Source organism: Arabidopsis thaliana, chromosome 5 (genome assembly GCF_000001735.4).
Source record: "Arabidopsis thaliana chromosome 5, partial sequence".
Classification (NCBI taxonomy): domain Eukaryota; kingdom Viridiplantae; phylum Streptophyta; class Magnoliopsida; order Brassicales; family Brassicaceae; genus Arabidopsis; species Arabidopsis thaliana.
The window spans coordinates 8,671,386-8,698,490 of NC_003076.8; the positions used below are offsets into that span (position 1 = coordinate 8,671,386).

A 27,105-nucleotide genomic window follows, 5' to 3' on the forward strand; every position below is an offset into this window, starting at 1 on the left:
ATTTATGATTTTTTTACAAAATATTTTACGAATTTTCCTACAATTTTTTTTTTGTATAAATAACATGCATATATATATATAAATATTTTACAATAATTTTGAATTATATCATAAATAAGATCAACATTAATAAAATAAATGATTTTTTTTTGTAAGATGTGTTTGGCGAGACATTATTTAATAAAAATGGTAAACTATAAAATATATATATTTTATAAATATATATAATTTGTTAACTTTTATATATAGTAACTTCAAAAAATAAAACGTTTTGCGGTATACCGCGGGTTAAAATCTAACTATACTTATAATACATATAATAATACCAAAATCGTTGCTAAGAATCAGACCTAGATACGTCGCCGGCGCTGCTAATCAATCCTCGATCGAATTCCTTTTAATACACTGTCACGGATATGAATATCTCTATCAGGTTTGTCGTGTCACCTGATTCTTGCTTCAAGATTACTTCTTTATACCATTAAAGTTTGGATTTAGCTTCTGGTTTCTCATCTACTAAAAAAATAATTATTAAAAGCAACATTAGTATTTAGAACGCAAAAAATATATATATGTGGATAGATTAAATTTCTTTGTAAATATTTATGGGACAACGAGTACGAAAGCCATTTTGAAGATTCAAAATAACAAAATTATCATTTTGTTAAAGTGTTTTGTAAGAGTTCAAAACCTTGAAGGTTTAAAGTATAAGTAAATATTCGTTTGAAGATTTTTAAATGGATTTTTTCCTAAAACTAAACGTTGAATAAAACTTGTGGAGTTGTGGTATTGCAAACCAAAGTTGTACTATAGAGTTGGTGGGTGTGAAAACTTCTTTCATTGGGAGACCTATGATTTGTAGCTATATACCTTTTATGTAGTTGCCAATAAGTCAGTATATAATTAGAATATGTATAAAAACCCTTATAAATTTAATAATAATATTTATGAAATGAGATAAATATTTTTACTAACAACAATTATTTCTAACTTTAGGTATACTTAATATATAAAATATATTACCAAAATAAGGAGCTCAAAATGTGATGTTTTCTAGTGGACGCTTATATAAATGTGCGATTGTCACACAGTGTCATCTCTCCCTCTCCGTCTCCCTCTTTCTAAAATCTGCGGCACAAAGTATATGAATTAAGGTAATCTTCAATTTTATATTTATTTGTGTATATATATGTGTATTAGATGTTGCAATATTGTAGATTTTGAACCCGGAATTTAATACAAAAAAAATTCTTAAACCCGGAAAACAAAAACTAGGTGAAATTAAAATAAATAAATAAAAACGAAAAGGTAAAATTTGTTAAAAGCTATAAGCGTTATTTATTACTTATTCGAATATTGCATGCATTTTGCCTACCGTGATCATATAACGAAATTTGCAATTCTTACGGCAAATTGATTCTTTGGTGATCATCTTGGTTTGTGCAGCTCTATATATATTTGCATCCACTTAACATGTTTTTTTTTGGGTAGTTGGCAGCATCATGCTATTTATTTATATTCTCTTGTTAATCATCAAATAAACTGAACAAATTGAAAATTAATTTACTTTACATAAACTATCCCTTTTTGTGTAGAAAGCAACATGAGTTTGTGGTATATCATAGTTGTGTTCGTCTTCTTTGCATCTATATTCATTGCAAAGAACACAAGAAAGACAAAGAAGAATCTACCTCCCGGACCACCAAGACTTCCTATAATTGGTAACTTGCACCAATTGGGATCAAAACCTCACCGTTCGATGTTCAAATTATCTGAAAAATATGGACCTCTAGTGTACCTAAAGCTTGGAAAGGTACCGTCTGTTGTGGCCTCAACTCCAGAGACAGTGAAGGATGTCTTGAAAACGTTTGACAAAGATTGTTGTTCGCGAGCTTTTTTGACATATCCTGCAAGAATTTCATACAATTTGAAAGATCTTGCGTTTGCTCCCTATAGCAAATATTGGAAGGCGGTACGAAAGATGACGGTTGTCGAACTCTACACCGCGAAAAGGGTAAAATCGTTTCGAAATATAAGAGAAGAAGAAGTTGCCTCCTTCGTCGAGTTCATCAAACATTCCGCTTCGTTGGAGGAAATAGTTAACTTGAACCAAACGTTAGTGAAACTCTCTGGGAGTGTAATTTGTAGAGTTGGTTTTGGAATCAATCTTGAAGGGAGCAAACTTGAGAATACTTATGAGGAAGTCATTCATGGAACCATGGAGGTGCTAGGGAGTTTTGCAGCATCAGATTACTTCCCGGTTATTGGTGGAATAATCGATAGGATCACGGGGTTACATAACAAATGTGAGAAGGTTTTTAAGGGAACAGATTCATTTTTCGACCATTGTATAAAGCATCACCTAGAAGATGGTGGTAGTAAAGATGATATAGTTGACTTGCTGCTCAAGGTAGAAAGGGGAGAGATTGGACTTGGAGAGTTTCAATTTACTCGAAACCACACCAAAGGAATTCTTCTAGTAAGTAATGGTAACCTACCAATCTATAACATTACATTATTCTTTTGTTAAGTAATTTGTTTATTTTGATAATTACAGGACATTCTTCTTGCTGGAGTAGACACTTCTGGCCACACAATAACATGGGTGATGACACATTTGATTAAAAACCCAAGAGTTATGAAGAAAGCACAAGCCGAGGTGAGAGAAGTGATAAAAAACAAAGACAATATCACAGAAGAAGATATAGAAGGACTCGAGTATCTGAAAATGGTGGTTAAAGAAACATTAAGGATAAACCCACTTGTGCCACTTCTAACTCCAAGAGAGGCTTCAAAAGATGTAAAGATCGGAGGTTATAATATTCCAAAGAAAACATGGATCCATGTTAATATATGGGCTATTCATAGGAATCCAAACGTTTGGAAAGATCCAGAAGCTTTCATTCCCGAGAGGTTTATGGATAACCAGATTGACTATAAAGGGTTGAACTTTGAGTTGTTGCCGTTTGGTAGCGGAAGGAGAATATGCCCTGGTATTGGAATGGGTATGGCCTTGATACACTTGACTCTTATCAATCTTCTTTATCGATTTGATTGGAAGCTTCCAGAAGGAATGGAGGTTGAAGATGTTGATCTTGAAGAATCATATGGACTTGTCTGTCCTAAGAAAGTTCCACTTGAGCTGATCCCGGTCCTCACTCAATGGACTTGATTTTATATTATTATAGTTCAAGATGTAATAATTTGGAAATATCTTAAAGTTAAATAAACAATCACTTGAGCTGATCCCGGTACACTTATTGTCACCACATTCGAACTCGTGTTCACGATCCTTTAGCAAGCGTTTGAGCTCACCTTTGACATATGCGCGTTTAATAACAAACACACGAATATTCAAACGAACATATATCACCTTATCTTGAAAAAGTTGGCATTATTCGTTTGTGGGACATCTTTAGTACTCTCTCTATTTTTAATTAAGTGTAGTTTGAAGATATATTTTTTTTCCGTGTTGTTTTCACTTTTCAATGCTAAAATTAAATGTATTTTATAGTTTTTAATTAATCATATTTTTTTATTGGTTAGATTAGTTGTAATTAATGATGTTTTTATAGAAAAGAAATAAATTAAATAAGATTTGTATATTTTCTTAATTTATGTGCAAAAACCTTAAACTACAAATATTAAGAAACAAAGAAAGTATGATTTATTGTAAAATAAGCTTATCATGAAGATGTTCCGTGCAAAACACATCCTTGAAATAGTAACAGTGAGATAAGATATAAAACATCTTATTAATAAAATTTTGTGATTGATTGAATTTGACTCCCCTGTAAAAAACAACAACTGATTTTAAAAACCATACATAGAAAACTATTTTATAGAACAACAATAAATACTAGTTTTTCACTATATAAGGACTTGATTGGTTCTTGAAAATTATATGTATTGATTATTGGGAGATTTGCAAAACTAGCCTTTTTTTACTACCCTTTTGCAACAATACCCTTTCATGTTGTCCATTTTTAAAAATATCTCTCCCCTTGAACAAAATGACCAAATTACCCTCATCTAATAAAAACATGTAATTGGAAACTGAAATTTTCCCGCCAATTTTTTGGCGCCAAAATATTTTTTTTCCCGCCAAAAAAAAGTTTCCGCCAAACTTTTTTCCAACCAAAAAAAAAAATTCCCGCCAACAAAAAAATTTCCCGCCAAATTTTTTTTTCGTAAAAAATTTTTCCTCAGCCAAAAAAAATATTTTAAAAATCCTTGTAAATATTTTTTAGCGCCAAATAGATTTACAAGGGATTTTAAAAGGATTTTAAAAGATTTACAAGAGATTTTTAAAAAGTTTTAAAAAATTTACAAGAGATTTTAAAAGAGTTTTAAAAGATTTACAAGAGATTTTAAAAGAGTTTTAAAAGATTTACAAGTAATTTTAAAAGGTTTTAAAATCCCTTGTAAATCTTTCAAAACACTTTTAAACCCTTTAAAAATCTTTACAAATCCTATGTAAATATTTTAAAACCCTTTAAAATCCCTTGTAAATATTGTAAAACCCTTTTAAAATCCCTTGTAAATATTTTAAAATCCTTTTAAAACAATTTTAAACCCTTTAAAAATCTTTAAAAGACCTTTGTAAATCTTTTAAATCCCTTTAAAATCTCTTGTAAATCTTTTAAAACCCTTTTAAAAATCCCTTGTAAATCTTTTAAAAACCTTTTAAAATCCCTTGTAAATTACCCTTTTAAAATCCCTTGTAAATCTTATAAAACCCCTTTAAATTGCCTTGTAAATCTTTTAAAACTCTTTTAAAATTCCTTGTAAATCTATTTCCCGCCAAAAAAAAAAATTGACGGGAAAAATATTTTTGAAAACAAAATTTGGCGGGAAATGTTTTTCAAAAATTTTTGGTGGGAATTTTTTTCGAAAAGGTTTGGCGGGAAAATTTTGGCGGGAAATTTATTTTAGAATATTTTAGGCGAAAAAATATTAATATTTCATTTTGTTAACCTAAAACAATTTCCAAATAAGGGTAAAATGGTAATTAAAAATTTAAAGAGAATATAAATAAAAATGGATAAAACAAAAGGGTAGAGTTGAAAAGGGGCATCATGAAAAGGGCATTTGAAAGAATTTTTCTTGATTATTTGATATCCAAAATTTTATAATATATTTTTAGAAAACGAGTTAACCATTGTGGGAGGAAATAACTGACCTTGTCTTATATACAATAAATTGTTGCAAGTGTTTAGTTTAACCATTGTAACATTTGATTTAAGAATTATTGTTTAAATATTTTTAAACTGGGTGTTTTGGAAAGTTATTTTTTTTTTTAAATAAAAGTTAGAAATTTTGAGAAGATAACATTTTTTTGGATAATTTTCAATAATTCTGTAAGAATTAATTACTCAAACAATAAATATTGGTATCTTGTCCCAATCTTTAAGTTGAAATAGAGAATCCAAAGCAAGTAATTTAAAAAGAAAATGGTTATGAGATTTTACATCAAAGTAAGGTCATGGGCTTATAATTCAAAAACTCTTAGTAAATTTTGAATCTGGGCATTTGCCCAACCTGCCACCCCCATAGACGGGCCTGGTTTTAATCATAACTTTGAAATTATTATATTTGGGCCACAATTAGGCCATTGAAACAGGCCCAGTTTTGTAGAGACACGGAATCTAAAAAACTGAAGATGTTTCAGCGACGAGATACAAGTTTCTAGGAGAGGAAATTGAATCGAGAGAGAGAGAGAGAGACAACAATGGATCCAGAGCAAATCAACGAGTTCGTCGTGGGCTACTTGAAGAAGAAAGGATTCAGTAGCGCTGCTAAAGACCTTGAATCTTATCATCACCAGAACAATAATGGTAGCTCCTTCACTTCTGTCGATTATCATAACGATCCTGAGCTCACGAAGCTCATTCGCTCCTTTTCTCAGTAATCTCTCTCCCTATCTCTCTCTCTCGTTTCAATTCTTAATGCGAATTGTGTTTTGAATTTTTGGGAAAGTTTTAGTGTCTTTTGTGAATTTTGAAAACCGTAAGGAAAAATTATGTAAGCTCCAACGTTTTTGAGAATCTAAAAATGAATATAATTCACTTTCTGGGTGAAGTTTATGTGAATATTTCTATCAGTTTATCTGTCAAATTTAAGATTTTGATGACATCTCAGTGGCAAGAAATTAGGTTTTTTTGTATGGCTTATGTAGAGAGAGCTAATGGTAATGAAATGTCTGTTCTTTTGTTTGCAGACAAGAAGATGATCCAACTCGGTACCGTGAAGGTTACAGCAAACTAAGGTCATGGGCGTATAATTCTCTGGATTTATATAAGGTGGGGATTTTTTTTTGTGTATCCCTTGGCTGTTTTGGGTAGAGACAGGCTTAATTGAACTGACGAGATGATTCTAATTTTGTAGCATGAATTGCTTCGAGTGATGTATCCTGTGTTTATTCATTGTTACATGGATCTGGTGGGGAAAGGGCACACTCAAGAAGGTACTTGTCAATATAGCAAATTAGATGTACTGAGTATTTTTTTTACCTTCGGTATAAGATTTTTGGAAACAGTGACTTATGCTACTGTGGGAAATAATACGTCTCTTGTATTCCAGCTAGAGCCTTCTTTAACAGCTTCCGCAAAGATCATGAGATGGTACACTTACGGGATCTTCAGAAGCTTGAAGGCGTGCTTTCTCCATCTCATCTAGAGGTTTATGATAAACCTTATATGGTCATATAATATTGATAATGGATTTTTTTTTTTTTTTTTTTGGTTATTATCTTTCTTATGATCTTGGTTCTTATCAGGAGATGGAGTTTGCTCGTTCTCTTAGAAAAAGCAAGGTTAACATCAAGTTTTGTCAGGTAGACTTGAGTGAAAATTGACTAGTAGCTGTAATAGGCAACTGCTTCGAGGTTTCTGGTCTGATTAACTGAATTCCGTGACTGCAGACCTCTAATATGCTTACTGAATGTTGCAGTATTCATATGAGCTGTTACTTCAGTATCTACATAGTACAGTATCGACTTTAATGCTTGGTATTATTAACGAGCACATCAATTTCCAAGGTAAATGTGTTTCTTTCTCTTATATATGCGATAGCTTGTAGCAGTTTTTTGAGTAGAAAATTGAATCAATTGGTCATGGATAATTTGTTGCAGTCTACTCGGGACAGCCTACTTCCTCATCCGATGACATAGAAGCTGTCACCATTGTCGGGAGTTTTCAGGACACTGCTAATCACATTAATCAAAAAGAAATACAGTGGGGAGTACGTATTTCCCCTAAAGTTTCTTTTCTCTTCTATTTTTCCAGAGTTATAACATGTTGATGCCTCATCCCAGGGATGATAACATATTTGCGTAGTTAATAGCTACATATGCATTTTTCTTTTACAGTTGCTTGAAGATTCACTAGAAGATCGCCTTGAGAAGACAGGAGGTCTGCTGTCTGATTCTGAGAAGGGACAAGGAGAAAGTAAAGACGGGGATGCAGATGATAGTAAGGTGATACATAGCTTCAACTTAGTCAATAATTTCTGAACTGAAATCCCGTTTTTACTCGTCAATTGATTCTGTGTACAGAAAAGATCCACTGAAATTGGAAAGCAAGGCTCTTCCTTAAAAAAGTTGAAGAAGGACAAAGCGGGTAATGCAACAGCAAAAGTTGCACGTCTGGAGACCATTACGGTGTCACCGGCGCCGCGTGTAAAACCAGAACTTGCCTTGCCAGTAATGTACTTTCGAATCCCTTACCCATTTTTTGTGTTGGGATTTGATTAAAAAGGAATGAACATGTGATATCTATGGGTGATGCATGATTGTTTAGGAGAAATGAACATAGTCTTTGTATTTGTCAAAGACTCAACCTCCTTTAACATAAATCAATTTTGCTCCATCTCCTTGTTTTCTCTGTCAGGTCCACAGATGTAGAGCAATCCATCCTTGAAGACCTTAGAAACCGTGTGCAGTTGAGTAGTGTTGCAATGCCATCAGTCAGCTTTTATACATTTGTGAATACTCATAACGGGTAATGTCCACCTCTCCTCCTAATTTTAACTACTTATTTGCAACCTTGTTACTCACTCTTTTATTCTCCCCCAGGTTAAACTGTTCATCTATATCTCATGATGGATCTCTGGTTGCTGGTGGGTTCTCAGATTCTTCAATAAAGGTATGTTATTCTCGGATGGTTGGATACATTTCCCTTTTTTTGTTTTCTTCCTCTCTTAAATGATGCCAAGTGACAATTATGGTGTTCAGGTCTGGGACATGGCTAAGATAGGACAAGCTGGCAGTGGTATGTTAATTCTCTGAAAAATTGTATTGACATCCACGTTTAAGAATGATATTTATCTCATACGTTTCGCTTGTCATTTTTGTTGATTTCTCATAATGATTGTTTTTGTTTCCATGAGAGTTATAGACACTAAGCTGTCTGGTTCCAGGTGCTTTGCAGGCTGAAAATGATTCAAGTGATCAAAGCATAGGACCAAATGGCAGAAGAAGTTATACATTATTACTGGGTCATTCAGGGCCAGTTTACTCAGCCACTTTCAGTCCCCCTGGAGATTTTGTTCTATCTTCTTCAGCAGATACAACAAGTATGTATCTGTCCATCACTTTACAAATCCATACACTGGCTCATTAGTTCAGACTTTTTTAGTTACCAACCCTGTATTCATAAGTGCAGTACGACTGTGGAGCACAAAACTAAATGCTAATCTCGTGTGCTACAAGGGTCATAATTACCCTGTATGGGATGCCCAGGTATAGTTAATTCAATTTAACCCATGTTTCTTACATAACCTGCAATTTATGGTGGCTGGACATGTATATATATTATATACTCATTTTATGGTGCAGTTTAGCCCTTTCGGTCATTACTTTGCAAGCTGTTCTCATGATCGTACTGCACGGATTTGGTCAATGGACCGAATACAACCTCTTCGGATAATGGCAGGGCATCTATCTGATGTTGATGTGAGTGTCTCCCTCATCTTCATTGTTTGGGTTTAATTTGCAAAGGTTAAATCGAAGGGACCAATTGAGTTGTTAATTAAATGCATGGATAAATTTCTTAAAACGTTTTATTATGCAATTGAAGTCATTAATTCACCGTATCAATGTTTACAATGGTTTATCTAACATTTTACATTGTTTATTGACTTAGATTAGTACCCACTTGTTATTTTAACGTGACCCTGACATTCATAATTTAAGAATCGTCCAGTTTATAGTTGATCCAAAGATTGTTAGCCAATACGCTTAAAGTCATAAGGTTACGATGGATTACTTAACTATTTGGATTGACATTAAGTCAGATCAGTAACTTCAATTTTTCTTTGGATACCTATTGATGCGACTTTCGTTGTACTTGTCAAATGCATTTGATTTCAGTGTGTACAGTGGCATCCCAATTGTAACTACATTGCTACCGGTAGTAGTGATAAGACGGTTAGACTCTGGGATGTGCAAACTGGAGAATGTGTCCGGATATTCATTGGGCACAGGAGTATGGTTTTATCATTGGCGATGTCTCCAGATGGGAGATATATGGCTTCCGGTGATGAAGATGGCACTATAATGATGTGGGACCTCTCAACTGCTCGCTGCATCACTCCTCTCATGGGCCATAATTCATGTGTCTGGAGTCTCTCATACAGGTGAGGTGTCAAGAGAAGAAGAAAATAGCTTTATTTGATCATTCAACTTTTATTGAGTTAGTAATACACAATGAAAACGTAATATGATCCTTTTTTCAGCCAACTATTGGTTTTGGTTGATATGCTTTATCATCTCTGGAATTTCTTCTAGGACAACATTTTTTAAAGGGTAGTTCAGGGTTATGATATAGAGTGGTATGGTGTGGCTATTTCTATTAATTCTACAGTGACTTACTACTGAACTGGTAGATTTTTCTATATCCACGCACTCTTGTGTTAGCTCTAACATAGGGTTCTTGTCATGGGTTGTGGAATGTTGTATAGGCCTAATGTGTTGGGTCGTTAATGGAATGACTGGTTTTGGTTGGTAAAATCCACTTGCTTGGAATATTGGAACCGTAAACTCCACTTTGATAAATCATAGAACTACTACAATTTATGACTAACCTGTTTTCCTGTTTCAGCGGGGAGGGCTCTCTTCTGGCTTCTGGATCCGCAGACTGCACAGTGAAACTGTGGGACGTCACTTCAAGTACCAAATTGACAAAGGCCGAGGAAAAGTGAGTTTGCTCTTTCAAGTTGTATTGTTGTTCCCTTTGAATGGTAGATTGTTTTGTTAAAAACGATTTATCATTTGTGATTGATCAGGAATGGAAACTCGAACAGATTGCGCTCACTCAGGACTTTCCCCACCAAGTCCACACCAGTTCACGCTCTCCGGGTAAGTTATGCTTTCTTTACTAGAATTAATTCCACCATTCTCTAAACACCGTGGTATTTCTCTCATCCCTAAGTTTATCATGTTGTGCTTGTGATCAACACATCCCGATAATGAGTGACCAAACACTTGATTAGAACCAAAGTTTCAGGGTGTGTGCCAAACAGATTTTATCCATCAGTATCATATAGAACCTTTCCTCTAACACCTAGGATTCGTTGATCGAGGCATACACTAAAACTCATGTTTTACATTGATGCAGTTTTCTCGGAGAAATTTGTTGTTTGCTGCAGGAGCGATCTCTAAACCCGCAAACTGATCAAAACAATGGTATCAGATATTGATGCTTTAACATTCTTACAAGCTGTTGTAGATCTCAGAAGAAATCAGGTGTAGAATAGTTATCTCCAAAGATTATTTGCTTGTGGCTTTTGTTTCTCATTTCTAAATCCCAAAAATGTTGAAGATTCTTTTAATGAACAACTACTCCTGCTTATGTATGCCATGTGTCCCAATCCAGGAATCACTTATCTTCGACTTGGAGCAGATTTACTTTAAGCATGTCAAAGCCACATTCTTCCTTCTAATAAACACCCTAGTTTAAGCATGTCACCTCTATCATGAATCAAAACCTACTCGAAATGAATAAGGCAAAGAACAACAACCAAATATTCTCAAAATTTATAACGTTAATAAAATAGAAACATGTAATGAATCTCCCCAAAAAGACATCGTGTGTCGAGAGAAATCTTTCTTAAGACAGGGTGGGTGGTTATGTGGTATGTTGTGAATTATGTTTTTTCTTAGAGAACATATTTTTTAGAAACTTTTCAGATACTAACATATTTTTTATTTTGTGAAAACATTTAATTCTCCTAATTTCTAGAGACGGTACTTAAATAAATAGAGAGCTGACGACAAAAATAAAATAAAATTGAGAGCTGAAGAAGAAAAGAAAGAAAAAAACATGTTTTGAAAGACATTTGCATCAAAATTTTGGATGAGACATAAAATCTACCAAAAGTAGATTTGGTTGTGTGACTAGACAATTGTCTACATTTGGAATTATATGTGGGAATGTGGTACTCGTTATCTTCTTATATGAGATCTCTCCCGGTCAGTTTTCTCATTACTTTTTCGAAAACAAATAAAGTTAACATGATGCATATCTAGTCCATTTTTACCATATTTTTATACTAGTGTGTGCATAAAAATAATCTTGGACAGACTCAGAACTATATCATACAATATTATTTGGAAAGTATATTTTAAATGTAACCTTATCTTTTGTAAGTAATTATATAGATATGCAATTAGAAAAAAAAATTTAAAGAGTAAATTAATTCATCTCTTTAAGAATTAAAAAGTCAAATACTAATTTAATTAATTAAACTTAATTAAAAACGAAATACATTATTAATTTCCAAAAAAGTAACCAATTAAAATCAACAAATTGGATTTGATATCTAAATTATCATATTAATTTTTTTATTAATTATTATAGTTCACTTCTCATCTTTATATGATTCTATTTTTGCGAAAAATAATATCATCGCTATAAAAAAATAATTAGAATTTTTTCGCATATGCCATAATTTAAATTTTTAAAAACGAATATAAACTATTCAATACATGAAACAATATTATAACGGGTCAAAAATAGATTTAAGAAAACTTTCTACTGAGTACTGGGTCATAATATGAATATTTATATTCAATTTCATATATATTGTTTTGAAAATTTATAATCTTATATACTACAATAATTAATAACATATTAGATTTTTTTATGTGTATGATGTGATTCAATTTTTAATACAAGCTGGAAAATCCTAGAATTGACGGGTTTAGATCGATATTAATACAAGATGGTATACTACAGGTGAAACTCTAAAATTAACAATCAAAATACAAGTGTATAATTTTAAACACTAAACAATATAAATAATATCAACAAAACATATACAACTCGTAGTTTATTATACATTTAAAATCAAATAAAATAATATCGTATATTTATAATCATCTTTACAATAAAAGTTTTTAGTTTAACTAAAATATAAGCTTACATGCGGTATACTGCAAGTTAAAATTATAAATAAGCAAATTACCATCACGATGTTTGTACCTTCTCACATACACACCTATCAAAAACTTAAAACCTTTCAAGACCTCTTGGTATATTCAAATTAGGATTTCTTCATTCATGGAATCATTCTTCCAAGGGTTTTAGGATGTCCCATGAAATGATTTTGGCAGAAGAGGATGTAAAACTTTTCGAATAAAACGTAGACAGCAAAACATATGTTTTTTTGGGAGTTTTTAGATAATTAAATCAGAGAATGGGGCTGGGCATATGAGTAACCTATTCAAGTTCGGGTAGAACCCGTTCGGGTAGAACCCGTTCGGGTTTGGGATTAATGGGTATATGATTTACTACCCAATAGAATAATTCTAAATATTTGGTTCTGGTTCGGGTCGGGTCCATTTGGGTTTGCGTCAGTTTGGATAAAAAGTTTCAGGCCCTAAAAATACCCAAAAAAATTGAAACGGGTATTTTGTATGTAGATAGTGGGTCTCCAAACAAAAAAAACTTTTAGATTTGTTAAGTTTTAATAAATTTAATTATATTTGAATATATTTTACTAAATTTTGACAAACATAACACATAATTTTTGAATAGTTTAGTTGTTTTGGATATTTAGGTCCAAAATTAATTGACATATTTAGATTTATAATTATAATTTTAGATAATTAGATTATATTACGATTAAATATAATTAATATTTTGGATATTAAATTAATGTTTGGGTTTTTGAATACCCTCTTTGGATAAAGGGTAATTTCTGGACCAATCGGATATCCACGGGTTTACTAAAACTCTACCTAATAAGGAAATTTCCTAAAATTCTAACCCGCTCTAACCCGGTTTTTTGGTTCGGATAATGGATTGGTTATCGGGTCTGTTTTTTCGTGAGCCCTATCAAAGATAATCTAATATAGGGCCCAATTAGGTTCACAAATATAACCAAAACATTATACAAAAACTAATTTTAAGTTAGGCCAAAAATTAGATCTTTTAATACAAAGGAAACATGTTTCTTACTAGAACAACTTGTATACAAATTTTACACATTTACTTAAAATTATATATGTTGTATTTATTATAAAAATAATATTTTTAAACAAATTCAATCCAATGCAGCATTATATCCAAATAGTAAAAACATTGAAAAATATTATGACAACACTTTTATATTATACTATTTCTTATGTAATTCAAATAAAGTATACAATTTAGTTTATACACAATATTAATGTCCGTGCTATACAGCACGGGTTATGATCTAGTAATGATGTAATACACAACCTTATGTGGGAAACCAACAACAAGTAAACTATATATCAATTCAAATGACAGATTCACTGCTACACCACAGTTAAAAACAATCAATCATTTCTCATCGAAATAAATCTGCCATCAAATAATTCCAATGAGTTTTTTTTTTTTTGGATAAAATTCCAAAGAGGTTACTAGTGTGCATAACTCCACGTGGTAAGTAAACCCATAGTGGATGAATGTTATGTCTGCAATTGATAATATGTCAATTTTGGGTTAATTAGTTTTTAGTAATTTTTTACCAATAAAATTATTCCACTTTTAGAAAATAATCACTGCAGATTTGTAACTTTCGTTCACTTTGAAAACTTTTATTGAATTGAATAAATTTAGCTAATCATGTTAACTATTAGATTATAATAAGGCCCAAAAACACTTAGATGAACCCGGTTAGTGGTTAATACTTTTACTATATGATACTTAATTACTTACCGATAGCATTGACAGATTAAAAAATACACAAAAGCTTTGTCAAACAAAGAGATTTGAAAGACGAATCAAATCTCTCTACATACAGGGAAAATTATGAATAGCTACATGTCACCATCTGTTTAAAGTAAGATCCAATGTTCTCATCTGTATCTTTTGACTATGATTGATGACTATGTGACCTATATCATATAAATACAACGTGGTAAATTGTTATACTCATTAAGCTACCATAGTCCATAATACACTTTAATTTCCCAATTCACGATTTCACATTACTCACTAATCTAACATTTTATGATCAATCTATTGAGTATTGAGGATTGATGAAACAAAGAACGAAGGTATACTTAAATGGAGATGTCATATAACTCAGAAAGAACTTCACATATACATTTATTAAAGGAAAATTAGTTTTCTTATGAAAATAATTAGCCATTAATTAGAAACTGAAAACTCTTAATTAGCTTTTTCCCATTTTTGTGTCGGCCATATGTAACGTTGGACCCATCAACTAGGTCACAATTGGCATACGACAAATATACATAACTTTAAACCATTAGATCTTTTCTCTTTCATTACAAGCTAAAGTAATTCAAATTTAGCTAAATAAATTTAAACTAAAACTTTGGAAATGTGGTTTAGATTGTTATCAAAAGCTTAAGTGGGTTTGATCTTGCCGATGTGGCTTCCAAAAGAAAAGTATTAATTGGTTGAAGAAAGTGACTTTTGTCATGCAACCTAGTTGTATGTCATGATGTGAAATTAAGTGGGAAACCAAAATTCATATTGACAAATCCACTAAACTCTTTAGATGATAAAGTAGAAGAGCGTGTGGAAGTTTCAAATATCATTTCCTTTAAGATTACACAACAAGAGAAAGGTTGATCCATCATAAAGACGAAATATTCTTTAAGTCATATACATGGTCTACAATTTCTCACTAAGATACAAAGTAAAATCGATAAATATAATAATGAACGTACGAGTGGTTTCCAAGTTGTTCTAACCAGGTGCTTTGTCAAGATCATCGATCTATATTCTTACCCGAAATACTTACTTAACTATTATTACAAAGTTCGAATAACCAGTTCTTTTACTTTGTGATTAGTTTGAGCTTTGGTTTGACTCAATAGAAGACAAAAGAAAGAATAGATGAAGGAGAGGACCACACGAGAAGCCAAAGGAGACAGAAATGGTCACTTACCTCGTGGAGTTATACAAAAGTAGACATAAACAGACCTGAACAAATTTGGATGGTCCATGAACAGTACTCTTCCTTTTCAATTTTTATTGTCATCTTTCTCTTCTGTCATTTCATCATGATGTACTTACTATTTTGAGAAACTGCTTCGTTTTCCATTGTCTTTTCGATCCCTTAACTTCTTTTAGAAAATGTTCATACTTAAAATATTAAAGGATTCCTTAACATGCACTACAAAAAAAAAATTATTATGGATTGTGGATTACCAATGGTATAGTACTCATTTGGTTTACTTAGATATTTGGTCATTCATAAACTGAAAATCTAGAAACCCAAATAAATCTGAACCGGAATCAAAGCGAAATTTAAATTCTACACACTTAATGTATTTGTTGGACTATTGAAGGAGGAAGCAGCCAAAAAGGGTAAGAGTCATATATATAGATAGAGGTATTTAGATGGTGGAGTTCCAATCAACTAGCTTTAAAGTGTTTTGTGAGAAGGGTGTGACAGCAAACCAAACCTACCTATCGCTCTCATCATAGTACTTTGGTCCACTTATTACAAAACCCTAAGAAAATGTTCTAGTGTAGGGTCTTTGTTTCCTTTGTCTATTCCTTTCTAATACCATCTACTTCTGCTCCCATTCACTGATATAAACCTCTTCTCATAGCTATTATTGATAGAAAGAGACAGAGAAAGAGAAAGAAAAAAATCATCTCCTGAAAAAATCTATCCCTTTTTAGCTCTCATGGACGCTTCAATAGTTTCCTCATCCACTGCTTTTCCATATCAAGATTCTCTAAACCAGAGCATCGAAGACGAAGAAAGAGACGTTCATAATTCTAGTCACGAACTCAATCTCATCGACTGCATAGACGACACAACGAGTATCGTTAACGAATCTACAACATCCACAGAACAAAAGCTTTTCTCATGCAACTATTGTCAAAGAACTTTCTATAGCTCACAAGCACTTGGTGGTCACCAAAACGCACACAAGAGAGAGAGAACGTTGGCGAAGAGAGGACAACGTATGGCAGCGTCAGCCTCAGCTTTTGGACATCCTTACGGTTTCTCTCCACTTCCTTTCCACGGACAGTACAACAACCATAGGTCTTTAGGGATCCAAGCGCATTCGATAAGCCACAAGCTAAGTTCTTATAACGGGTTTGGTGGTCACTATGGTCAGATCAACTGGTCAAGACTTCCATTTGATCAACAACCAGCCATAGGTAAATTTCCCTCAATGGATAATTTTCATCATCATCATCATCAGATGATGATGATGGCTCCTTCAGTAAATTCACGGTCCAATAACATCGATAGCCCAAGCAACACAGGACGGGTTCTAGAAGGGTCACCGACTCTTGAACAATGGCACGGAGACAAAGGATTGTTGTTAAGTACAAGTCATCATGAAGAGCAGCAGAAACTTGACTTGTCCCTCAAGCTTTGAGATTCTTTTTCTTGATTCTTGAATTTAGTGTCTTTTTACTGTTTTTTCATGTGATTGTTAGTACTATTTTGTGTATATTTTTTTCTAGTAAAGATAATCTAATGTACATCTTTTTCACATATCTACTTTAGTCTGAGATTTGTAAACTATTAACTATACATTAATGGATTTCAAGTAGACATCCAACAACCGTATAAAGTATAGAGTAAAGGAAAAAAGAGAAGAAAAGTGAATATTGAGATCTGTGGGAAGATTTGATTTCAGAGTCACAAGAAAAAGGAATTAATATTATAATTCAAAGTTAGGTTACCTAAAAGTTAGAACAATCATTCTATTTGTTTAAAAGTTGCTAATAAGACATTTAAACAGAACAAAACAGATAGAAATAAACTATGAAGACAGTTGCTGTGTAGGATGATTGTGACACTAAAAGCAAAAGAGTACTAGAAGAAAAATTAAACACAATATCAAATACAATTCTTTGGTAGTATATACCAAAATACATGTAACGTTAAATAAACTAATAAAGCATCCAATGGGGTTCTCTTTGTTAGAGATTATTAGAAGGGCATCACATTGCTCCATATGTAAGAAAACATTAAAAGACAAAACTTGTCATAGATGTTGCTATCATCACTTCACGCGTGTTTTCGACAAATGGTCGAAACAGTATTCACCAAATAACCAAGAACTTCTCTCGACTAGCTAATCGACAAACCAATCAGATCAAGAACAAGCCAAGATCGTAAGTAGAAACCGAAGCAAACTATAAATGAACACTCACTATGATCTTTGAGAGTTACAAGAGAATTGAATAAAAAAAAAAATCATCATCATCTATCGAGCTCAATCTTGGCTCTTGAAACAGAGAAGGTAATTGTTTTAATAAAGTACTCCCAAAAATGAGAACACACACACTCTCCCTTAACAAGCTGCTTAACCACGATATTGAGCTTGTTTAGCTCTAGAATTAACCCTAAACCGGTTTAAACTTAAACATATCTTACATATTTGAATTAAACAAGGGTCTGTGATTGTCATATCTTTCTTTTTTTTTCATCAGTAACCATGATTTATTCGAGGAAAGAAATATTTGTTTGTATCCATCAAGAAGAAAAAGTGTCAGATAGTGAACCAAAAGTGACACAGTTCCATAAATAAATCAAAGAAAAACAAAGTTAGACAAGCACACATGGTACCATGCAGACCATGCATATATAATGTAACCAACCTGATGAGCCCTTCAATTTATCTTCATCAGTTTGGCCCCAAAACATGTCCTACTTACACTTGCCTGAAGACATGACTTATATATATATAAGTTAAGCCTCACCAAATATGAAATAGGATTTTATTATTGGTTACATATATAGAGCAAAGCGTCTCTAATCTTGGGCCACAAGCCCCATAGCTGAAAATGACTAAGCCGAAAACGACATTCTCCGACAGTTTTGAAGGTCCAGTGAAGGATGGTCCAATGGATTCTTAAATTACTAAATTTCTAATTTTTCGGAGGTATGAATTTGCAGATTTTTGGAGTTGCCGGTAAAATCACGTAACGCAGCTCAATCGTTCTTTGTTAGTGGGATATGACCGTTATAGACCCTTCATTTACATATCAAAGTAAGATATTATTTTTTCGGATGATTTATTATATTGAATGGAGAGAGTTTTTTGCTCATTATAAATTAAGATGTTATGTTACATGTTTTGACTAACTTTAAACGCGTAAATAATTGTTTATGTTAGTGTTGTTGTTGTATCACCACCACTTGAATTTAATTGAACTCGTATATTTCATTTCATTGTTAAAAAAGGTATCAGTTAATAATATTTTGCATCTAATATTTATATATGTTGCCGGTTAATTTTAGTCCTTTGTATAGTTGTGTGTGTACGAAGATGCCTGTCGTCGAGGAGGACATTATATGTTCGTTGGTTCAATAATAGCTTTGACAAAAACATCCGATTTTGGGAAGTAAACAGCTAAACACCCACAATGTCCACACCACGATTAATTACATATATATATGCTAAAAAAGAAATAAAATTATCTTTTCAAAAATCTCTAATGCTCGAATCATAATGAAAACAATGTACATAGTCGAAGAAACAACAAAGAAATAACGAAGAGAATGTCGGTTTTGAATTAGGTCGTCCACAACTCAATATGTTATATGTGATCTTAGAAAAGGAGCGAGATACTGAAGATAGACTTCTCCGGTAAACATTTTTTTTTAATGTAATGTTAAATTATATTATAAAAAAAAATTGGTACTCTGGTGAACATTGAAGTTCTTTTCAGCAGGATAATCAAAGGAAAAGAGGTTTGAAGAAGAAAAAAAATTGGTACTCTAGAAAAGTGTGATGACCAAGACCTACTCTATATCAATATATGGATCCCTTTCATTGTGCAAGGTGGAAAAATTATGGACTAAGAGAGTTTTTGGAGACTCTATTTGGAAGAAAATATAGTTAATCATTTAGTATTCAAGAAAGATTAAGAACACAAGTATAAAATAATAACTCTCTTTTATTATCTTTAGAAACTCTCTCAAAACCTAAAGTCTCAATCTCTCTCAAATCTCATAAGTTGTATCACAACATTGATACCTCCTTATATAACAAAGCTTTAACCTTACCCTAATGATTAGATAATTCTTAATATCATAAGATAACTCCAATAATATATTCTAGATATCTCCAAAAATAATAAAGTTCAATTTCCTTTTCTCTTCTTTAGTAACTTACGCCTCAAATTACTCTCCTCAAACTTATCCAACAAATCATACGTTATTTACTTGTCCCTTTCTTGTTTGGAAGATAAGTGCTCTGCCTTACTTTAGAGGAACCACAATTTCTACTAATTAATATCAATATATATCGGGATCTTTCCAATTCATTTGGATCCTGATTACCAATTCATTTGGTTATTCATAAATGAGTTTCATTTCCATGAGGTCCACCGTCCACCGAACAACGTTATCGAAAAGACTAAGGAAGTTGCATGTATAATAAAAGTGATCGGCCCATAACGCCGTCGTCACTTTGACCTGCTTTCATTTATGAGTCTCTGACTATTACCAATCATATTCATAACCAAATAAAATTATTTTTAAACAATGATAATGGATGAACATGGTAATTGACAAGTAATCACTTGAATATAATGCGAGTAACTTATATTATCATCACGAGAATTTGAATATAATTATTACGTACACAACTTGTTGGTCTCCAAAGTCGTTCCACAAATGGCCATGGCTAATGAATTGTCTAAGTCATTAAATAGACATAGTTTTTTTTTTTTTTTGACCTATTAAAATCCAGCTTTTCAAAATTTCAAAATTAATCTATCGACTAAATAAAGAAGCTAATATCTTATTTAATGTTATATTAGCTTTCTAATATATGGTATAGCTTATCTTTAGAATTCAGTGGGAAAAAAAGAAAACAGATACAAATGTTTAGAAGAATGATCAAGTACTAATTTAATAGGCTTTCTGAGTCTAATGTTCATTCCACTAATATATTAAACTATCTTTAAAAGACGGCTAAAACATTTGTGAAGAGTTACTATTATTGGGGAAAAAAAGAAGTCATTTGTGAAGAGTCCATTATAATATCTTGTGTGTTAACCCCTATGCCAAGTCCGTTAATGATAATATTTTGTCAATTATTTTACATGAAATTATATGCCTTTTCTTTATAACTTTTGATAAAAAAATACTGAACAAAGATCGTAAGCTCAAGCTCATATAGAAAGATAAGTTCGTACCTAACAATTATAAATATATTTGATAATTGTGAATCCGTGAATTATGTTTTGCTATTAGTAAATGAAGTTTGAACTAAGTACTATATATATACATTAATCACATAAAACAGAGAATCAGTCTATAAATTTCAAGTAAGTCAGCGTAATTTCTTTTTGTTGTTTGTTTGGTCAAAGATTAAAAAAAACGTAATTATGTTGCCAACTTCACGCCCTAACAGCTAGTCATCGTTTTGCTTAGAACGTACACAAAGACACAACTCCTGAGACATGGCTCGTGGCTTTGTCGATTTCTATTTATTTAATTTAATTTACCTATTTTACCTTAATCTTCTTCAATTTTTACAAAGTCTACCACCAACATCCACGTTGAACCGGTTTATCTAACATAACTATACATCCAAATTGTTCCCATACTAGTTATTGTAGATGTTTCTTCACAAGAATTATAACTATGATGAAAATATAGAGAATAATACAAAAATAAGAACACTATTCTTAACACATATGACATTGTATTATCAATTTTAAAACTTACAAAATTGTTAGGTAACGTTCTGATGAAAATTAGTCTGTAACCAATTAATCAAAGAGCATAGGCTTTATATATATAATTGATTAATCATAACTTTTAAAATAGCATGTTAAATTTCTATCTTAGTATATCATTTGTACATTTTTAACTTTTTATATTAGAATAAAATAAAATAAAATAAACTATTACTTATGCACCTATTCCGTTTATCTGGATATCTTAGAGTAATATACATGTAAGCTAAAATTGATTTGGCTAATATTAAAACGTCAATATAATTTTAATCATCTAGGCGACTAATTTTAAAACACGGTATATAATTAATTAAAATTTCTCTCGCTGTTAAAAATATTATGTTCATTTTTGTTGTTGTTGGAATGTTCAATTATGCACTTTGCTACAAACTATTAAGGTGTCAAAATTGATTCCTAGAAAAAGACAAAGTACACACTTCAGAACTCACAAGTCCTCGTTGGCGTCGATTGACGTCAAAAGCTTCAATTAATAATATAGGGCCAAAACGTGAAAATAATAAATTATAAGGACTAAACAACAATTTATACCCTAAACAAAATGAGAGAAGAATGACAGAAAGCAGAAAAAAAAAAAAAGAATGTAGCTTTTAAGAAAGAAGGAAACATCATCAGAAGCTTCTCTCTCAGATTGACAGAAGAATAAGATTCCAAGCTCCTCTCTTTCTTCTCTTAAAGAAAAGATGTTGTGTAGAATGGTGGTGGTGACTGGCCGGAAAAAGAAACCCGGTTCGGTTCCGGTTTATCTGAATGTATACGATCTCACACCCATCAATGGCTACGCTTACTGGTTAGGACTTGGGATCTATCACTCTGGTGTTGAAGGTAACTCCTTCTCTCTTTTTCTTGGAAATTATTTGTGGGTTTTGGTTAAAGCTTAAAACTTTTGAATTGTAGATTGAAAATTTCTCATCTTTGAGAGGAAGAGATTTGATTCTGTTTTAGATTGTTTAGTTAAAGTAAGAGACTTTTTAAGTTTGATGTTTGTTGGTTTTGTTTTGTTTGTTTGTAGAAATTGAAATAGACTGGTTTCATTTTTCAATAGATTCCAAAACTGGAAACTTTTTTTGACCCATTTTTGGATCAACTCTTCTGATTTTCTATTGAGTAATAATAATCAGAACTTGGTTTTATGTGACTATTAAAGTGAGTTGTATAATATCTTATTATTAGATATGTCTGTCCAAAAATGAAAGTATGTTTATATATTGAGATCTAAGTTGTTGTCTTAATGTTTGCTTCCTAATACAATGTTATGGTTTTAGTTCATGGAGTTGAATATGGTTTTGGAGCTCACGATCATTCGACTACCGGGATATTCGAGGTGGAACCGAAGCAATGTCCGGGTTTCACATTTAGGAAGTCTATATTGATTGGAAGAACTGATTTAGATCCTGAAAACGTTCGTGTCTTTATGGAGAAACTTGCGGAAGAATATAGTGGAAACAGTTATCATTTGATTACTAAGAATTGCAATCACTTTTGCAATGATGTTTGTGTGCAACTGACTCGAAGATCGATCCCTAGTTGGGTTAACCGTCTTGCTCGCTTTGGTAAGAAGTTAGAGAACAGAACATTTGATTTTTACTCTGTTTTAGTAAAAGCTCATTAGGTTTAGGTTTGTTTTTTTGGGTTTAGGTTTGTTTTGCAACTGTGTTCTGCCGGCGGAGTTGAATGAGACTAAGGTGAGGCAGGTGAGATCAAAGGAAGAGAAGATTCCGGAAGTAGAGAAGAAGAAACTTCGGAGTAGATCAAGTAGGTTTCCACCTGGTCCTTCGCTTTCTTCGTCGGGTTCTTTAAACCGAAGCAGAAGAGGAGAAAGGAGAAGACAATGTCTTCCTCCATCACCAACTGTGAGTGTTTAGCTCTAGTCCTAGTAAAATTATACCTTTTTGTTTCGCAATTTGATTCGGTAGTAATGTTTAAGCTACAAGATATGGATTGAACAAACATTTTCTTGATAGTAATGGTATAAGATTTTCACATTACATATTTTGAACTATGAAATTATCAAGTGAAGTGAAGTTCAAAAAGAAAAAAAAAAGTGAAAGTGAAGTCAAGTCCATTGGGTAAGGACTGGGATAAGTTGAAGTGGAACTTTCTTGGGACAAACAAGTCCATATGATTCTTCAAGATCAACATCTTCTATGTTCATTCCTTCCGGAAGCTTCCAGTCGAAACGGTAAAGAAGATTGATAAGAGTCAAGTGTACCAATGCCATACCTAATCCCATACCAGGGCACATTCTCCTTCCGCTACCAAACGGCAGCAACTCAAAGTCTACACCTTTATAGTCAATCTCGCTATGCATAAACCTCTCTGGGATGAAAACTTCTGGATCTTTCCAAACATTTGGATTCCTTTGAACAGCCCATATGTTGACATAAATCCATGTTTTCTTTGGAATGTCGTAACCTCCAATCTTTATATATTTTGAAGCCTCTCTTGGAATCAGAAGTGGCACAAGTGGGTTGATCCTTAATGTTTCTTTAATCACCATTTTCAAATATTCGAGTCGTTCTATATCTTCTTCTGTGATATCATCTTTGTTTTTGATCACTTCTCTTACCTCGGCTTGCGCTTTCTTCATAACTCTTGGGTTTTTAATCAAATGTGTCATCACCCATGTCACAGTGTGGCCAGAAGTGTCCACTCCAGCGATAAGAACGTTCTGCAAAATAATATATGGATTCACAAAAGTTAATCACTATGCAACACGTAAAGAATAAAATTATATATGGATTAACTAAGTAAGAGGTTCCCATTACTTACTAGAAGAATTCCTTTAGTGTGGTTTCGTGTAAGTTGAAACTCTCCAAGTCCTGTCTCTCCCTTTTCCATCTTTAGTAGCAAACCAATGATATCGTCTTTGATATTAGTATCTTCTAGGTGATGCTTTATAGATTGATCAAAAAACGAATCCATTTCCTTAAAAACCTTCTCACATTTGCTATGTAACCCCGTGATCCTATCGATGATTCTACCAATAATCGGGAAGTAATCCGCTGCTGCGAAACGCCCCACCACCTCCATGGTTCCTTGAATGACTTCCTCATAAGTATTCGCAAGTTTGCTCCATTCAAGACTTATGCCAAATCCAACTTTACAAATCACACTCCCAGAGAGTTTCACTAACTTCTGTTTCATATTAACTGTTTTCTCCAATGAAGCATGTTGTTTGATGAAATCAACGAATGAGGCAACTTCTTCTTGTCTTACATTTTGAAACGATTTGACCCTTTTCGCGGTGTATAGCTCAATGACCGTCATCTTTCGTACTTCCCTCCAATATTTGCTATAGGGCGAAAATGCGAGATCGTTAAAATTGTATGTAACTCTTGCGGGATAAGTCATATAAGGTCGGGAACAACACTCTGCGTCGAATGTTTTTAAGACATCCTTCACCGTCTCTGGAGTTGATGCCACAACAGCAGACACATTTCCAAACTTTAGAGACATTAGAGATCCATACTTTTCAGATAATTTGAATAGTGAACGCTGAGGTTTTGATCCCAATTGGTGCAAGTTTCCAATTATAGGAAGTCTTGGTGGTCCTGGAGGTAGATTCTTTTTTGTTGTTCTCGTGTCCTTTGCAATGAGTATAAATGCAAAGAAAAAGGATGCACCAACGATAAACCACCAAATCATTTTGTCTTCCTATGGTAAAAATAAAAAGAAGAGAGTATATAAAGTTAATTAGGCTTTGACTGGCTCAAAGTAATGGGGATAGTTTTAAAAGCATTCAGACTTATTTGAACTATCTGCTTATATAGTCTTCCGAAATTTATACTTTGTTTGTTGGCTTGTTTATGGTGTTCACTATTTTTGAATTGTCTACTTATATTGTACAAACGCACCTAAAAAACCTTGAGGGAAATGCTCTTATATGTTAATTTGGTTGATTTATTTACCAAAATTAGTAGACTTTTAGTGTTTTAATAAAACAATATGTTTATTGATGGAGGATTTAGATTTCACGATGATCAATTTTTTAGGAACGGTAATTATTGTTTTTCGTTGACAATTTATGATGGTAAACTTAATTGAGAAAATCAACTTACTCTATATTTCTAAATTTTTGAATTTTCCTAATTATCACATTTTGTATCTACTTATTTAATCCAAATATTGTTTACTATTTAAACATGTCTTGAAAACAAAACAAAAAATATTCAAAAAAATATCTAATAATCTCAGAGGTAAAAGTTTCACTAAAACAAACAATGAACCTTCCATTATTGAAAGATTAGTGTATTCATTCCACATAATACTAAGATTTTAGAGTATTCATTCAATCAATTAATTAAGAAAATGACAAATCTAAAACAAAGAAGAGCCATCACTCTGTAAGCCAAGACAAGAATACATTCCTGAATTGAATGACTGGAGAAAACATTTACTAATAATTAAATATATTTATAAGAGAATATGATCAGAAATATCTAGAGAGCGAGAGATCCACAAAATTACCTTTAAAATTTGTGGAGGAAGAGTTTACACTGTGGGAGAGACTTTATATTTTGTAGAAGTGAATTATAACTTTTTTTGGGAAGTGAGAATTTAAGAAGAGACGTAGGAGATGTGGCTGCGTGGACTGCGTCCAAGTATGTAGCTGCGTGGAATGCTTTGAAGATAAGTTCATTTGTAATGAAGTCAAATATATCTATTGAAACATATGTCCAAACAAATCTTGTACGACTTTTTTTAAGGTTAATGCAATGCTACGAAATAGTTGAAATATCATAGTTTCAGACCAGATACATTGAACCCACACAGCTTTACGATTAATCATGTCCAAATATTTACCAAAACTGTGTACATGCCTAAGAAGAACTAATAAAGAGAAACACAAGAAAAAATGTGGTGTTGTTCCTATGATAAATCTCCTAAGTGGAAGTGATGGATTCAACTCCCTTGAAAAAGATTTTTTTCCGAAGAAAAGGAATTTAACTTGGTGTGGATTTTGCTTCAGCAGAAAAAAAGAAAAAAGAACAAGAGTTATTACGTAATCAATACCATTATCTACAACGGCTCATATATGCGTTTTACAGATACAGTCTCGTTGTTGGAAGTGATAAACGAAGAAGAAGCGGTGGATATATATGTGTTATTCTTCTTAATCCAATCTTATTGCATGAGAGGCTCTTGTCTTATATACAATGACTAAACCAATATTAACCAATACTAAACCGGTACACATTTGATTACTCGAATAATTTTAGATTAAATTTTAGTTGACATACAATTAGACATAATGCGTTACGTACAAAATATTTTTAGCATGTGTTTGGTTTTGATTTCGGCCTATTAGCTATTGGGCTTTAGTCCAAAAACTGAAAGTATGTATGTATAGTTGGGGCAATTGTATTAGTGGATGCAGCTTTAAAATTTTATTTTTAAACGTATCATCAAATTTAGGTAAAACGTTGGATAAATGGCCAAACACACCAAAGTCTCGAAACTTGGCCTGAAAAACTTAGGCTCTAATTAATAATCCACATAATGACGAAACTTGTAAATACTAAAACACTTGCCAACTATTAGTCTATCCTTAATCATTATTATGTAAACTAGCGAGCGAACCAAAAATTATGCAAACATTTTTCTGCTCTCCACAGCGCGTGTTTCTAGCTAACATTTTTCTTAATCAAAATTTACAATGTTAAATAAACAAAAAAAAAATCGCACTTGCATAGCATGAAATAGAACCTGGTTAATAATAACACTGGAACTATCTGCAATAGTAATTGCTTCGTCATTTAAATTACATTATCTTGTAACTTATTTTAGAACCTTAGAAATTAAAAACTTTAAAACTTGGCGACAAAAAAGGAACCTTAGATCGCCAAATGAGTCTAATTCAGATTGGTGCCCACTCTTACATTTATGTATCATGGTATATATCTTACAATAATGC

The 27,105-nt window shown here is 32.4% G+C and overlaps 5 protein-coding genes across 7 annotated transcripts; 4 read left to right on the forward strand and 1 right to left on the reverse strand.

The window, feature by feature from the left end:
* Positions 1-930: 930 nt before the first annotated feature.
* On the forward strand, positions 931-3,364 carry CYP71B13 (cytochrome P450, family 71, subfamily B, polypeptide 13). The gene is made up of 3 exons (NM_122423.3): positions 931-1,154; positions 1,596-2,479; positions 2,558-3,364. The coding sequence occupies exons 2-3, from the start codon at positions 1,604-1,606 to the stop codon at positions 3,170-3,172; spliced, it is 1,491 nt and encodes a 496-aa protein (NP_197896.1). The 5' UTR covers positions 931-1,154; positions 1,596-1,603; the 3' UTR covers positions 3,173-3,364.
* Positions 3,365-5,663: 2,299 nt separating this feature from the next.
* Positions 5,664-10,959, forward strand: TAF5 (TBP-associated factor 5). 2 transcript variants are annotated; one of them, NM_122424.4, is made up of 19 exons: positions 5,664-5,907; positions 6,221-6,302; positions 6,388-6,466; positions 6,583-6,680; positions 6,779-6,835; positions 6,952-7,039; positions 7,133-7,242; positions 7,370-7,477; positions 7,556-7,707; positions 7,890-8,000; positions 8,075-8,144; positions 8,234-8,270; positions 8,419-8,574; positions 8,664-8,740; positions 8,837-8,953; positions 9,371-9,636; positions 10,101-10,196; positions 10,285-10,357; positions 10,617-10,959. In NM_122424.4, exons 1-19 carry the CDS (start codon positions 5,732-5,734, stop codon positions 10,671-10,673), a joined length of 2,010 nt encoding a protein of 669 aa, NP_197897.3. In that variant the 5' UTR covers positions 5,664-5,731; the 3' UTR covers positions 10,674-10,959. The 2 variants fall into 2 exon arrangements, with proteins under 2 accessions (NP_197897.3, NP_001330252.1); NM_001343910.1 differs by having other exon boundaries at positions 5,681-5,907; positions 10,285-10,923.
* Positions 10,960-15,802: 4,843 nt separating this feature from the next.
* Positions 15,803-17,030, forward strand: ZFP3 (zinc finger protein 3). Its single transcript, NM_122425.3, has one exon. The coding sequence runs from the start codon at positions 16,139-16,141 to the stop codon at positions 16,844-16,846; it is 708 nt and encodes a 235-aa protein (NP_197898.1). The 5' UTR covers positions 15,803-16,138; the 3' UTR covers positions 16,847-17,030.
* Positions 17,031-21,626: 4,596 nt separating this feature from the next.
* AT5G25170 (PPPDE putative thiol peptidase family protein) lies at positions 21,627-23,710 on the forward strand (the record flags this gene model as incomplete). 2 transcript variants are annotated; one of them, NM_122426.5, is made up of 3 exons in its annotated part: positions 21,627-22,013; positions 22,454-22,741; positions 22,827-23,710. In NM_122426.5, exons 1-3 carry the CDS (start codon positions 21,872-21,874, stop codon positions 23,051-23,053), a joined length of 657 nt encoding a protein of 218 aa, NP_568467.1. In that variant the 5' UTR covers positions 21,627-21,871. The 2 variants fall into 2 exon arrangements, with proteins under 2 accessions (NP_568467.1, NP_001330151.1); NM_001343911.1 differs by having other exon boundaries at positions 21,634-22,741; positions 22,827-23,053.
* Positions 23,245-25,723, reverse strand: CYP71B14 (cytochrome P450, family 71, subfamily B, polypeptide 14; the record flags this gene model as incomplete). Its single annotated transcript, NM_122427.2, has 3 exons — positions 25,659-25,723; positions 23,961-24,845; positions 23,245-23,859 (listed from the first exon to the last, which is right to left on the reverse strand). Exons 2-3 carry the CDS (start codon positions 24,834-24,836, stop codon positions 23,245-23,247), a joined length of 1,491 nt encoding a protein of 496 aa, NP_197900.1. The 5' UTR covers positions 24,837-24,845; positions 25,659-25,723.
* Between the last annotated feature and the right edge of the window lie 1,382 nt (positions 25,724-27,105).

What these genes read in the sequence shown, in the direction of transcription:
- CYP71B13 (NM_122423.3), top strand. Translation starts at nt 1,604, where the DNA reads ATGAGTTTGTGGTATATCATAGTTGTGTTCGTCTTCTTTGCATCTATA. An exon ending in ACACCAAAGGAATTCTTCTA is followed by an intron (nt 2,480 to 2,557) that starts GTAAGTAATGGT and finishes TGATAATTACAG; the next exon opens with GACATTCTTCTTGCTGGAGT.
- TAF5 (NM_122424.4), top strand. Translation starts at nt 5,732, where the DNA reads ATGGATCCAGAGCAAATCAACGAGTTCGTCGTGGGCTACTTGAAGAAG. An exon ending in GAAAGGGCACACTCAAGAAG is followed by an intron (nt 6,467 to 6,582) that starts GTACTTGTCAAT and finishes CTTGTATTCCAG; the next exon opens with CTAGAGCCTTCTTTAACAGC. An exon ending in GATAGGACAAGCTGGCAGTG is followed by an intron (nt 8,271 to 8,418) that starts GTATGTTAATTC and finishes GTCTGGTTCCAG; the next exon opens with GTGCTTTGCAGGCTGAAAAT.
- ZFP3 (NM_122425.3), top strand. Translation starts at nt 16,139, where the DNA reads ATGGACGCTTCAATAGTTTCCTCATCCACTGCTTTTCCATATCAAGAT.